Source organism: Dermacentor andersoni, chromosome 9 (genome assembly GCF_023375885.2).
Source record: "Dermacentor andersoni chromosome 9, qqDerAnde1_hic_scaffold, whole genome shotgun sequence".
NCBI classification, from domain to species: domain Eukaryota; kingdom Metazoa; phylum Arthropoda; class Arachnida; order Ixodida; family Ixodidae; genus Dermacentor; species Dermacentor andersoni.
Window position 1 is genome coordinate 74115593 of NC_092822.1, and position 14470 is coordinate 74130062.

Below are 14470 nucleotides of genomic sequence, written 5' to 3' on the forward strand. Positions count from 1 at the left end.
CGTACGGTCACTATAGGCGGCTGAAAGCACAGTCACTGCTTGTACACGCTCCGCATGCGACGGCAGCGTAGCACATGGTGCGTCATCTTCTAACTAAAGAGTCATCGTCCGGCGGTGCAGCAGAAACCTGACGAATGATCTCGCCGTCGTCGAGTTCTGCGCACGTCAGTACAGCAGTGTCAGCACCTGTGAAACTGTCAAATGAGACGGTGTCCGGAGTCGCAATGCAACCACTGCGCAGGTCTCGGCAGAATATTTTCCGCGTCAGTAGGGAGCGCATCGGAAGGCGATAAATCTTACGCCTCCCGACACCCGCTTGCCGGCATTCCCCAGCGCAGTCTGCGCGGGCACTGTCGGCGCCATTAGAGACTTGACGCGATGTTTCCGTATGCCGCGTTGGATCACCAAAACCTCGACACAGCACACAAAGTAAACACCACCGTGCCAACACCAGTCACACAAACGAAAAAACATGGCCTGCTAGCCGCGTCGTGCGCGAAGAAACCAATCAGCTGCTGGATTGTCTTGACATGGCTTACTAAGCTGAAGCCGGAACTGCTGCAGAGCCACTCTACTGAACCAGGCAGAAACGATGATAATGAGCGGGGATTTCCAGTAGCGCCACTTCGTGGGGCAGTAAGGAAGCTCCTTTCAAAACAAAAATGGCGTTCAGCAAGTCGAACCATGCACCGGTCAGAGTTGGTGCATGGTGCTCTCGACCGAGTTGGCTCAAGGAGTGTCCGAAAAATCAGACGACAGGTTGCAAGGTGTCCGAACTTTCGGCAGTTGTTATACATTAGGGTCTATGGGGAGAATGGCGGTGCCGCAAAGCTGACCGAATAATCGGGCATGTCCGAATTTTTGGAGTCCGGAAAATCGGTCGGCGACTGTATACTAAAAGATTGTATATTTAGCTCATGTTAGCTTTGGAAAATGTGATAATTTCTGCTAGTTATCTGTTCTCGCCAACCTGTGCCTTATTATACTGCACCAACTTTCAGTTAACTCAGAGGCATTTGACCTGTACCGGTCGTCGCATCGCATTTGCTGTCAAGCAATAAGCTCAAGATTGGGGGTGGAACCTGCAAAAGAGTGCGCCTTGATATCGAGAGGCTGGCTTTCCTGCAAAACTTGGATGTCCAGCGGCTAAGCGTGTTTAACGGGCAAAATTTCACTAGCAGCATGAAATTATTGCAAAATTCAGCACATCAGGCACACTTTCTTAGATTAGATAGAAATGAACGCTAAGAACTAGGTTTCATTCAGCACAGACTGCAATATGTTGGATTTGTTGCGAGTGTTTGTATCCAATCTAATATTCAAAAATTTTCAGATCTAGTTTTCGAGTCGAATACGAATATTAAAAAATATTCATTAAGATTCAAAATTTTCGAATATTCGCACACCTCTAATCTTGCACGTACACACACATATGCACAGTAAACCGAATAAATTGGACAGCTGCCACTGTCGCTTAATTGGTAAAGCACAGCACATGGAAGTGAAAGATGTGGAGTCTGCTCCCACCTGAAACAAGTTATATTTTTGTCCGATTTCATACTCCTTTAAATTAGTGTACATAATTAAAAACAACAGTTAATTTCCCCTGTGCTTTCTCGAGTCTCATTGTTTCTTTGTATGGCTACGACTAAAAAAAAAAAATAATAAGGCTCCACAAATCCACATATTCTTCTCCCTGTTGACATAGTTGCCGCCCTTCCATTAGAAAGTGAATGTTTCGTCAGTTAGCCTGGCCTCAAAATGACACGGTGGACTGAAATTGGCAGAGCAAGAGGAAAATTAAAGAAAAACAGTCTCCAAAGCACAACTCACATTCGCTGTCAGTGTTGTCGTCTACTGTAACATCTCCATAGGCATTTGTGGCCTCCGAAGAACTCATCTCAGCATTTCGACCCCCAACAGCTGCAAAAAAATATAATGGGGGTGGGAAATGGGAGGAAGTTCCAGTTCACCACCACATTCATGACTGAACAGCCCGCAAAGATGAGAAGTTTTGGTGGAGTTTTTAACATGTGGAGTCAGCCACAGAAGTTTACACGACATGAAATTTGCAGAAAACAAACTGAATTCTGGCAAAATCTGACAGCATAGTCTTGACTTCAAAGTTTCAGTTTGCATTAGCCTTTGCGACATACTTAGCAACCTGCTAAACAAGAACAGATACAATTAGCCTGAACAAATCAGGAATTCACACTTGTCCTGAAAAACCTGCATTCAGTAAACTTTTGTGGCTGACTGTACGTACCAGCTAAGCATTTACTGTGCAGTACAGCTCCCTCCTTCATGTAGTGCCCCCCCACAGTACAGGCATGACACAAGGACAGACGTCAGCCTCCTCTCCATTCCCTTGGCAAGTTTTACAGCTGGCAATCAGACTGTCCTAATTAAGCATTGCTGTTGTCATTATGCAACTCGTATTCCAGCACACCATTGCTTTGTTTCATCACCCTTTTCCTAAGTGCACGTGTGCTTCTACAGTGTGAAGACACGTGCAGGCCTGTCCCACTCTCCTTAGAAGGCCCGTGCTACACGAGTAGCATGGCCATGCAAGTGTGTTAAAGTGGGCTTTTAGGTGCATGTGGTAGCATACCAAATAGCGCAGAAGGACGAGACGTAATGCCTAAAACAGCAGTGCCTGCGCCATCTACACTAGAAATACCGTATTAGCACTGTTGAATTTCCTTCAAAGCACGGCCACGAAAGCCTCACTGCACACGCATTGCAGTGCAGTTTTCTCCTTGATGTGCAATGCCTTAAACAGAATAACTACTTTATGCATTATAAGTACACCTTATGGACTTATAATGGATGTCAAGTCAATTCGAGGTGCGAAGATTTTGCTGCCAGATGTCATACCAATGTGCCACTGACTCCAAGACAACTCACGGTCAAGAGGCGGTGGCCCGTCGTCGCCCTCTCGGTGCTCCTCGTCGCCGACTCGTGCGTGCACTTCCTCCTCGTCTTCCCTCCCCTCGTCGTGAGAGGCCAAAAGAAGCGGTGTGCGGGAGGAACTGCCCGCTGCGCCCCCAGGTCCACCGGCGCCGCCTGGCCCTGCCCCTCCGCTCTGCGAAGAGCCCGTCCCCTTTCGCCCACCTCGGGGGTGCCCACTTCCGGGGGCCGCCTGCGAGGGCAGGTTGACTATGCGAGACAGGGTCTCCAGGGGTTTCAGGGCTGAGTTGACTGTGGCAGCCATGTGTGGTGAGGAGAGATCCAGGTTGTGCGGAATGCGTGCCAGGTCTGTCACCAGGCCTCGGCGTAGCAGCACCCGCACCTGACAGAGCAGTAAGTCAAAACACAATGTTCAGCCAAACTGTAACTAAAGCATTTCTAATATCATATACAGTTAAACCTCAATATAACGAACTTCACTATAATGAAATTCTCGATATAACGAAGAATTCAACTTTTCATAACCTCTTGTCCACAGAACACCATGTATTTAGAACCTCAATATAACAAAGTGTGTTTGCATGCAATTTCCATGTAACAAAATTTCACTTCCACTGAAAAGGAATTCTGAGACAATAAATGGAAACTTCCGCAGACACAGGTGATCAAATGATTGAATTACAAGCAGCTGCTTGCAAACTCTCCTCTCAAATCGCACACTGCGCGAGAAGAGCGACCGCTAGAGAGGAGCCGCATCATGTTCCGTATAAAGTTCAAATGCAATAAGATCCTATCGCATCCCGTGCACTGTGTGCTTTAGGTGCGAGCGAAAGCAGAGTGCGATGGTGAAGCAAGAAAGATGGTGGCTCCACAAGTGCCACCTCCCCGCGTGAGCATAGGAAAAGCAGGGGAGGGGAGCGACGTCGCGTTAACGTGATCAAGTGCCCGAGAGGGGGTGGGGTAAGTTGGCGTGCGTCTCAGCTGTGGCTACGCAAGGCTGCAAGCGCAGCTGAGTGCATGCGCAGCCGTGCCGAGACGGCGTGGCATCGTGTAAGCAGTCTTCACGTGCATTTGGTATCGCAGGTTGCGTAATCTAAGAGTTTCAGTGAGCCGTTGGAGCGAGAGGCAGACAAATCATTCGCTCTCTTTGCCAGCGCTTTTCATGACAGTGTCCTCCCAGTGCAGGCGACGTTATCAGTCGCGGGGCAGAGTGCGCGCAAAAGCGTGACTTGGCTTCGTTTAACTCCTACCATTGACGTGAAGATATCGTCAACGTGGCATAAAACCGCATCATTCGTCGCCAACTGCCGATTTCATCAAAGTAAATTGCTTTTTTTCGACTGCCCGATAATTTGGAAAGTTTTGCAGCCCCTTTCCGTGCAAGAAAAATCGATCGGCGACTGTACTAATTTGCATAAAAGGTCAAATTTCAATTCAACAAAATTTCGATATAGTGAAGCAAATTGGTGATTTTACAGACTTCCTTATATCGAGGTTAAACATGTAGCTGCGGCCTGCTACGTAGCGTAGACACTGTGGCCACCGTGGGGTGCTACAGGTCCAACGCAGGCACCAAAACCAGATTTAGTGGCATCTACATTAACACCCAAGATCAAATTTGAACTGCGCATCCCGGTGATGTTCAATAGGTGGGCTGTTGTGGGCCCGCCCTGCTCCACCACAGCCTTCTCAGTGCAAGGCATTGAAGATAGAGCGGGAGCACCCCGAAGGGGATCACAGACAATCTTTACCAATAACTGCGCTTCTGCTGAACGCATTGAAGTACTTTTTGTCGCAAAGTATTTATGAAATGGTCTATTTTAACTTTAAGAGGGGAGGCTACACTTGAAATACTACTTTTTTATTTGTGGACAGATCTGAACGAAATTTTCACACTTTGTGTATTTTAATATGCAGATTCTAAAAATATAATTAATTTCACCATAGGATAAGTAGTTTCTGTTATACTCTAAAAGCATTGTATAAGCTGGGTCCTTTGTTTGGAGGAAAATTAGCATCTACACAAAAAACCCTAACACAGTAATTTGAGTATAAAGACTATCTGGAATGTTCAGGGAGTGCTATAAGGTATTAATTAATGTTCTAGGCTAATCTGAGCAAGAGTTAGAGCTCATCAAAGTTGTGAGAAAAAAACGCCATCTTGACATGTCAAGCATGTGACCCATTTCAAAAACTTTTTGAGAAGAGTACTGCTTTGAAAAGGTGCATATTGCTTACTGCATACATTTCTCTTTCTGGCAAAAAAAAAAATTATGCTGATAGCTCAAATAAGACAGAAGCTATTTTACCTCCAAAATTGGAAGTCTGTCAGAATTGTTGTTTTGAGAAATCAAGGAAAAACATTCTGCAACATCTTTACTGAGAACATACCAATAAATCTCAAGGAAATTCACCAGGGGCATAATCTGGATGCATCCTATCTTTATGCCGCTTTTTGGCTAGCTTCCTTGCGCTCAAAGAGGCTTCTCGCTTCTTGCTGGAGTTAGCACTTCGATGGCAGTTTTTCTCCTTTGCTCGCTGAAATGCAGTGCCAGGAATATTCATGTGTAGCTGCTGTAGAACTGCAGTGGACGCAATCAGGTTCCCAGTGTTGAAGCGTAGGACAGCTTCCCCAACAGCAGCTTGCACGGCAAAGAGAGATGCATGCTGTACCTCTGAGACACTCCAAATCACTGAGTGAAGGCTCTCATTCGAATTCTGTGTCTTGCCTCGCTGGTATCTCTGGAGCAGGGATTTTTCAGATAGCCGCGTATATACAGGCAGCATTGCTTCTGCCACATGTTCTGGCAAGTTGTAGTGGTGCCTAGGTTCAGGCTCTCCCTTTGCTCTCGCAGCATTGTGACAACAGAAGATTGTCAGAATACTGCCGAGTGCCCGTACTCCTTTGGCGGGGTCCTTGAAAGCATCACCACTATCTAGCCGCACCCGGGACACAGCACGAGTGCAAGGAACTCTTGTACGACGGATAAATCCACGATTGCAAATTCAGTTCCGCTGTCGTTGACGTCCTCTCTCGTGTCGACACCCAGCAGCGTGAACTTTCGTTCCATTGCAGACTGCGACGCCAGGCACGTTTTCCGGCGCTCGCTGCGCGCTCGCTACTTTCTTCAGTCGTGAAGGAAACGGTGCCTGCACGATCTGTGCCAACACGCGTGGCGTGGGCGGACAAAGTGTTGACGCTAGACGTGCCGGTTTGCAGCTCGGAACTCGATCGGGTAGAATGTCCACGCAGACCAGCAACCGGCAACTCGGCGAGTATGACAGGCCTAGCCGCCTTCCGTCGCGCATTCCACAGCACAGCCGCTTGACGCGTAGTAGCCTTGAGACGACGATCTTTTCCAGCCATCCGAGCACCTTATCAAACGTCGTCGCGAAGCAAGCGGCTGAACAAACGTAGACAGCGGCGCGATGAAACCAGAGATAAACAAACGTAGCAAAACACGAGAGCGGTCGAGCGCGCGCCAAAGAGCGCCGGACCAATAGGAGCGAGGCGCGCGGGGGGTGTGCGCGCTTTGTCCAATCGGCGGCACGGACGCATCCTTCAGAAATGACGCGATAGCGTCGGTTTCCCCTCACCGACGCCATTTTGAACTGGCGCAAAATGCGCACAAAGAAAACAGCTTCAAAACAAGCGCAAGATGGCGGCCATCGGCCACCGCGTTCGCAAATGGCGACGGCGCGAAGTTTGAACATCTTTGACCAGATTTTGCTGATTTCGCGTTCACCCTGGCCCCTTTATGCGCAATTTTTTATTATTTTCCGATTAAATTTAGCTTCTAGATTTCGCGGAGGGATTCTTGAATGTATAAACGCAGCGAAAATGCACTTTTCCGAAAATCGACTTTTTTGTGATTTTTTGCCGTTTCAAGACCCGCGTCCCCCCTTAAATGCATTTCTCGACATCGAAATAAAGTGATTCAGGGCCCCTTAAAAAAAAAAACTCTAAATCAAGAAAAATTTTTAATCCCAATGCGGCAATGGGCAATGATGTGGACTACCAATCTGCCCCATTGAAAGTCCGGTGAAAGTACAGCTGACCAAGTGGCTGGAAACCCATTCCGCTTGACAGACCACCTCAGTTGCAAAGGGCAGCAGTGCTCACCATGTTGTTCATGCTAGCATGAAGCTGCCGGAAGGAGGAGGCAGCCTGGGCAGGCGGACACGACTCGATCATGGTGCCGACCAGACCGGTCAGCGCTTGGATGCGGGCATGCTTCTCCGCCGTCTCTGGTAGCGCGAGTGCTCGCTGCAGGGCTGCCTTCACCTGGAGTACGAACAAGTAATTTTAGTGTCAGCACTGGCAACTATCAAGTCTCCCCGGCCCTCTCGAGAACGGCCAGAAGACGAGAGGCCACATCGTCACCGTGCTAACAGGTCACCATAGCACGCTTTCTTTCTCGGAACATTCAAAACAACCTGAGCCTTTCGCTAAGACATCTTGTTCGGCTGGTTGGTGGGACACTGCTAATACTATGCTCAAGGAATGATGTGCAACAGGGAAACCTTGAAGTAGAACACTCCATATGTGCATTTACTTTAGAGTGCCATGTCCCTACGTATCTGGTCACTATAAGTGGTATGAACACTGACTTAAATGAGCAAGAAAAAATGACAGCTGTTTTACGCAAACCAGCAATTGGTGGAAATGCGCACTAGTTAGTTCTCCATTGACGCATTTCATTTAGTGGGTATCGTATATAGAGCATAAACAGATAAAAGGACAGAGGCAAGCAGGAGGACATGCAGCGCTGTGTCCCATCTCCATCTCTCCTCTGTACTTGGCTGTTCCTGCTATAAGTGCAGTATTAATACGAAATCTAGGCTGGCCCCGATTCTAAGCCGACCCCCAAATGTGCGAAGCCAGAAAAAGTAAAAACTTGCCTCGAAGGTAGGCCGAACAGAAAAGTGAGGACAGTGTTCACAAAATGAAAACAGCATTTACTTAACATGAATATGCCAAGCTCTACATCAACATTGCTGCTTGCCTCATCGCTATCTTCCTTATTGCTCTTATCTCCTTGTCGCAGCACACGCAACAAGCGCCTCCCACTGCCCCCTCCAACGATGGACTCTTTTCTCATAGATGCTGAAGTCCTGCCTGGCATGAACGTTTGACGATGCCTCTGTGCCATAACGATGTGACGATGCCTCCATGTGCCATAGTACAAGCGCTTAGGTTAGTCTACCTTCTGTCTTCCAGTTTTCTGTGGTTGCACTATCAGCATTGTTGTGCCGACTGCGAAGACATGCAGAGTACATCATAATCCCGCAATTAACAGGAAAGTGATCGCGCGTGCAGAGCCGGACGGAAATTGGGCCACATCACAGGCGTTTGGAGCTCCCGAGACTTGCGTGCAGGACTGGCACAAACAGAAGGAGAGGCATTCTACTCCGGCGGCTGCTGCGTACGGCCATGCGGCCCCTATCTGGAAAGCCATCTGCGATGAAAACAGTCTACACGTCTATGTGCACCGCGATGTGTTCTTGTCAGTTCAAATTGAAGCAAGAGGCAGCGTGAAGGTCAATTCGCTCGCTCTCCTGCTACCACACTTCCTCACTCCAGTATTTTGATAACAGTTTCCACGGTCATTGAGTGAGACGTGTTAATGTCTGCCTGTGTGCGCATGACACCATGCTTGGTAATTTAGTTAGTAAGCGAATGTTTACAAGTGCATACGGCTGATAAAACTAGTATCCTCACTTCGTATAGCTATCTACTAATTTGCCATCGGAGCCGATGCTTTGCTTTTCGGGCGAAAGTAACTTTTTTTTGTTTATCGCAACTAGTGCATTGAGAGTAAATCTTTGGTTTTCCAGATGAGAGAGAAAGTTGTATTTCTGTATGAAAGAATGAGACATGGCACTATAAAGAACTTTCCTTTTTAAGGTCAGGGCAAATGGGTGCACATTACTATCGAGGGCGGGTTAGAATAGACTAAATACGGTAGTTGGAAGCCTGCAACATTGGAGAGGCCGAAAAGTTTGCACCTCGATAACAAGGGTGGTCTGCGTGTCAGGAGAGTGGTTGGCCGAGGCCAAGGCAGCCACCAGGACTCTGGCCAAGGCGGGGCTATCCTTGTCGCCTGCTTTCTGGCACTGGGGAAGCAGATGGTCCAGCAGAAAGCCCAGGGCGCTGATCTCCTGCACGAGAATGGACACTACTGCTTCACCTTGCTTGGTACTGCATCAAGGAGCACTTTATCATCTAGTCTCTTTAGCAACACCATGAAACTGCCTCGATGCTTCATTTTAGAACTGCACAAAAGACTATCAACCAAACAGGTACAGGATGGATGGACCACTCACCTCCGGCACAAGCTCCGTCTGGCCCGCAGAGTAAACGTGCTCGGCGACCATCCGGGCACACGGGGCATACGAGCGCACCAGTTCGGCTAGAAGCCGGCATACGGCCGACTTGGGCAGCAGGGGCAGGCTCTTGTCCTCCTTGGGGGCCGGGCCAAAAGGGCGGCTTCCCCCCGCAGGCCCCACACCCTTGTCCTCCACTCCCCCGGACGGGTCCAGGTTGGGTACGGGCTCTTCGTCCAGCAGGTCGGCACTGCTGCCCTCGCGCACAAGGTCAGCAGGCACAGTGCCACCTGCTCCTCCTCCTACTCCTCCATTGGAGGACGAGGGCGGGCTCCCATTAGAGTCAGAGGCCACATCTGCTTGACCTGCAGGAAAGCCCATCGCACAGGGCAAGCTGCTACAGCCAACTGAACATTCAAAAGATGCAAACAGAACCAGACACAGAACGAAGAGCCAGGCAAAGGATAACTACAGGTGCACATCTGCCAACCGTCGAACTTCAAAATTAAAGGTACAGTTAAGAGGAACTCTAAGGGACCGTGAAAATATGTGCGACTGGTCACAAGTTAACCACAGGGCTCAAGTGCGCTAAAATATACGCGACAAAAAATAATGACATAGCACTGAAACCAAAAGGCTGCTAAAATCGAAAGAGTTTTATTACACTTACAAAGTGTTGCTCAAGGCACACTTTATTTATTGAATAATTGCTGGTTGCTCGTGCTGTGTAAATCTCTGCACTGTCACAAACGCTGTCATTTTGTCTAGCTTGCTCAAGAATATCACCAATGCCCTCATGTTGAAAAAGATGCACGTAAGTATTCGGGGCATTATCAGCAGCTTCATGTCTGAAGTTGGTTCTTGCCATTTCTGGGTAGACTTTCAGGCTGCACTGGTGTAATGATTTTTGTTTTCTGTTCTTACTGCCCTTCGTCATTGGCCAGGTTGATAGCAAGCCTTCGTTATCTGCATTGCCTGCTCACTGCTTAAGAAATGAGCAGAATTGAAGAAAAAGAATCCTTACATAACATGGCCCCAGCAGCCAAACGTTCGGCAAGCAAGACATAACTGGAGCCTTTGATAGGCAGGTCAGAAACCAAGGAAAGGGCAGCGTGGTTAAAGAAAGCAGAGAAGCAAATAAATATGCAACATAAGGAAGAAAAAAGTGTAGAAAGGGCATAGCTGCGTGACACAAGGAGTGGGAACGTCTACGGGAGAACATTGAAGAGAAGGCCTTTTGTCCCATTGCAGACAGCCCAGTCAACGATGATGGCAGCGACTACCCACCTTCCTGAGGCGGTGGTGTGGGCAACGGGGTGGGCAGGACATTGAGCAGGTCGCTCATCACCTGGGCAACCACGTCACCCACGGGAGGCGGGCTCGTTGGCCCCTTGGCCGCGACACACTTGAGGATCTGCACAGCGTTGCTGCTCGTGTACCGGCTCTCCTCCTCTTCAGCTGGAAAAGAGTAGAAGGCATTGCCTCTTCCAGACACAGCCTACTGTGAACGAAGCATACCCAATACATGAGATGCCCTTAAGGGCAACTGCAAAAGTTGAGTGCGAGCTGTGCAAGTCCACATTTGTACTTATCGCAGCTCTGATAAACTGTACAAAACCGCTCCGTGTTCAGCAGTGCAATTCTACAGTCACTGAGGTACCAGGACGTGTGCACTCATAAGCACTGACAAAGACGTCAGAAAGAGATGGAAGGTGAAATAAAATAAAAAGTGCTCACCTCTCTTGGACATCGGCAAAAGGGAGATGCGAAGGACGTTGGTGGCCACTCCCTGGAAGAGTTTCGGGTCACGGCAAGCGGCTGGACCCAGCACCCGCAGCACATAGTGCAGCTCCTTGGAGCTCACAGGACTGCCCCCCGCTGTCGCCATGGTGCGTGCAACCTACAAGAAGAGCGGACACACACCGAATTCAATTTGGCTGTTGATCCAGCTCCTGCCCTAAACAGCCCCCAGCAAATGGCTTCTCGCTCACTTAGAGATGCGCAAGGAGGTGCCCGTAGTAAAACGTCAACACAGCAATAAGTCGGGATTCTCAATGCTCAATGCGACGCTCTCTTGGGTGTTGTCACTACTGACAATGGTGGCACGACTGCCCCGCGTCGTTGGTGGAATGAAAGCGCGAGAAAAACGTAGTGCCGCGCAAGAGGGGATGTGCGGCAATGACGGCTACAAATATGGCGCTAGAGTAGCGCGTGTCATCTGTATGGAAACAAAGCGCTGCATGAGCGGAGGCCTGTCTGAGGCGGCTGCTGCGAATCGCACACACGCGTCCACCCGCGCGCTGCCTCTCGCGATATCCCAATGAGCAAGGCAGGCACGCCACGCTTTGCTCCGTTTGGAACGTGCCACAAGACAGCTTGTTAGCACCAGCCTATATATCACAAAATCATAACACATGAGAGTGGGGGGAGGGGAGGGGGGGGTGTCACCCGTGCTCTTGGGACAAAGGAATGACAACACAGTAGTGCAAACGATCACAAGGGCATTTAATATTTATTGCACCTTTTATGGACCAATGCCTGCTAGCCGAATCAGAACATGCCAATGGGCGCGACAAATCTAGGAAGTCCAACTCACCGCAACTGTATATTGAGCGAATATGTTCACCCCATGCTGGCCACCAATGCATGGTCGTTTGCATGTACGATCATCTGAACGGTGGCGCGTTCTACCGAGGCCTCGCAAGATGGTTTCGCAGAAGCATGGATAGGCACACGTGCGGAACATCTGTACTACTCGCAGGCCCGAACCGCGCTGGTTTCACCCATTGGTGGTTTTGCCTGTCTTTTCCGTTGATTGGTATGGCCACCGATTCCAGCCTTCCCGATTGCGGCACCCCCAGTTTTCAAAATCATCCATATCAACTGTGCAAGCTCTTAAGTCTGAGTCATGCAAAATTTGCAGCTTCATCTCAAGCAACACAGCTTGGCGCATTCTAACTGGGCAGCTTTGGGGCTGCTTGTGCGCTGCATAGAAAGGATGGGCGCCACTTCGCTTCTCGCTTTTTTTTTTTCTCGATTATTTTTTCCGGACATGTGGAGCAAAATCGTGGGCGACGGAGATGTGAAGTGGCTGGTGCCATCTTGTGGCGCCAACGTGCACTGCTCTCCATGGCTTGCACAATTGGGGGGCGGGAGGGACGCACTGTGTGGTGATGGCAGCAGATTCAAACTAGTGTAGGTAAACTTTTTGCCCCATCTTGGCATTGTTTGTTTAACGGGAACTTAGCAATGCTAATGTCATGATTATCCTGCATGGAAAACGTCATCCAGAAGGCAAGATCCTGATCGTTATATCCGATATACGAAGAAAAATATGTTACATACGTATCTTTTTTCTCATAGCCCTATTGTAGAAGTTGATACTCTTAAGTCGACTCATCGTTATAACTGATAGTTATATGTGCTACCATTATAAGTGGACTGCAATGAAGTGCCATACTTTTGCATGGGATTCCCGAGGGGATGTTACAAGTGTTCGATATAAAGAATAATTTGTTATATCCTGGTTTGACTATACTGCAATCTGTAATATACAGGGGTCACAAGTGCTGAAACTTAGCATGCGAAGAATAGTGCTGCAACACACAGCTTAGTGGGTGGAGAAAACAGTTTTCAGAAACACAAGCTGTGATTTCGTATTGGCTAGCTAACTGCTCATCCAGAGGGACATGTGTCCAGTGTATGACTAATGGTCACCAGAATGCCAGCTAGAAGGTAGGACCACCCACGCTCGGCTGAACATGGCTTGAACAATGGAGCGAATTTTGCAGCTCGAAGCATTGAAGTGCAGGGAAAAAAAAGAATGAAGGCTCACGGAAAGAAGGATCAATGCGAGCACACGAGCAGACCAACTCGCTCAAACTGCTATTCTGAACGTTGAATCACGCTGTACATTATCGCCACAGATTTGTACAGCCTGGAGCAGTGGAACCAGATCTGATGCCCAAGCCTCTGTGCCTTGCCAGGTATTAGGCATATCCGATTCACAACCTGCACTTTCTGAACAAGTTCAGGAGGTGCTGTGCTCCTCTATTTGTTATGCCATTCGTTCAGCACAGTGCACCATTCGTGTAAGGCAGTTCACAGAATTCCCTGCACTTGACAGAGAGGTAAGTGCATGGATCGTGCCGGTGATGCCATGCCGGTTCGGTATGAGCAACAACTGGCAGGTGCTAGTCCATGAATTGAATGGACCTACAGGTAGTCAGCTCTGCGCTAACTGGAACATCACAGCTGTAAGCAGTCGTTACCTTGTCCATGGCGTGCGCCAGGGTGGGCGGCTCCTCGACCACGTGTCGCACCAGCAGCGAGGCGAGCGAGGCAAATCCCGAGAAGGCCGATGCCTGGGTGAGGCCCAGCAACAGACGAGGCCCCCCCAGGGCGGCAAATGCCTGCGCAGCCTCGTGGCACCGCGTCAGCCGCAGAGACAACCGCAGCACCCCGTGCAGCGTGTCGGGCTCCACAGGGATGCTGAGCAGGCCGACACAGGACCTGCGCACGCACATGCGGGACGAAACTTAGCTGGAGCGCGGACAAACCAAGACGCAGTGCTAGGCATCAGTGCTCAACTGTTTTATAGCCTAGATGAAAGCGTAGTGTTTCTAACAAAAATTTCTAGAGGGAACAATGGCAGTGTGATCATTTAGATACCAGGAGAACAATGGTTACCGACATAGATTTGTCGTCTTAGACCTAGTTTCAGTGCAAAATTGTAGACCCAATGCCTCAAACGACAAAATGTTTCAGTTATCTGAACAAGATCATCTGTATCAATAAAGTGTTGATGCAAGACCCACAGGCTTTTTGGGAATTTCTAACATAAAACTCATCGGAAAGGACATACCATATCCATAGCACGACTGATGCTGCAACATCTATTTTCCTACGCTCGTCCCTAGCACAGTTTGCACATGGGAACTAATTTCTAGGGGTGTGCAAACAGCAATTTGTCAGACTGAAACGAATATTGAATATCCTTCAAGCAGTTTTCGAATAATAAGCCGCCATTTTCACGATTAACCCTTTCGCTGTCACGGACGTACCGGTACATCATCGCGCTTTCCCCCCACAGTGTCACTGACGTACCGGTACGTTCTCTATCGTGCATTCAAAATTTCGCGCCTGAGCGCAAAGCTGGCGCTCCTGGATTGGCCACGCCATCTGTTGACTCTTTCTACAAGTTCGTATTTTCGCCCCGACCTGTGTTAGTCCA

General features: G+C 48.9%; 1 protein-coding gene across 6 annotated transcripts in view; it reads right to left on the minus strand.

Annotated features, from left to right (window-relative positions):
* The window catches only part of HUWE1 (HECT, UBA and WWE domain containing E3 ubiquitin protein ligase 1), a 177029-nt gene that overhangs the window by 64252 nt on the left and 98307 nt on the right, over nt 1–14470 (minus strand). For all 6 annotated transcript variants that reach the window (XM_055069222.2, XM_055069223.2, XM_055069225.2 and 3 more), the window contains exons 39-46: nt 13509–13749; nt 10975–11137; nt 10525–10695; nt 9238–9602; nt 8920–9072; nt 7034–7195; nt 2908–3292; nt 1834–1923 (exon numbers count right to left, since the gene is read on the minus strand). In XM_055069222.2, the coding sequence (XP_054925197.1) occupies nt 1834–1923; nt 2908–3292; nt 7034–7195; nt 8920–9072; nt 9238–9602; nt 10525–10695; nt 10975–11137; nt 13509–13749 (1730 nt within the window). The remainder of the gene's footprint in view (nt 1–1833; nt 1924–2907; nt 3293–7033; nt 7196–8919; nt 9073–9237; nt 9603–10524; nt 10696–10974; nt 11138–13508; nt 13750–14470) is intronic.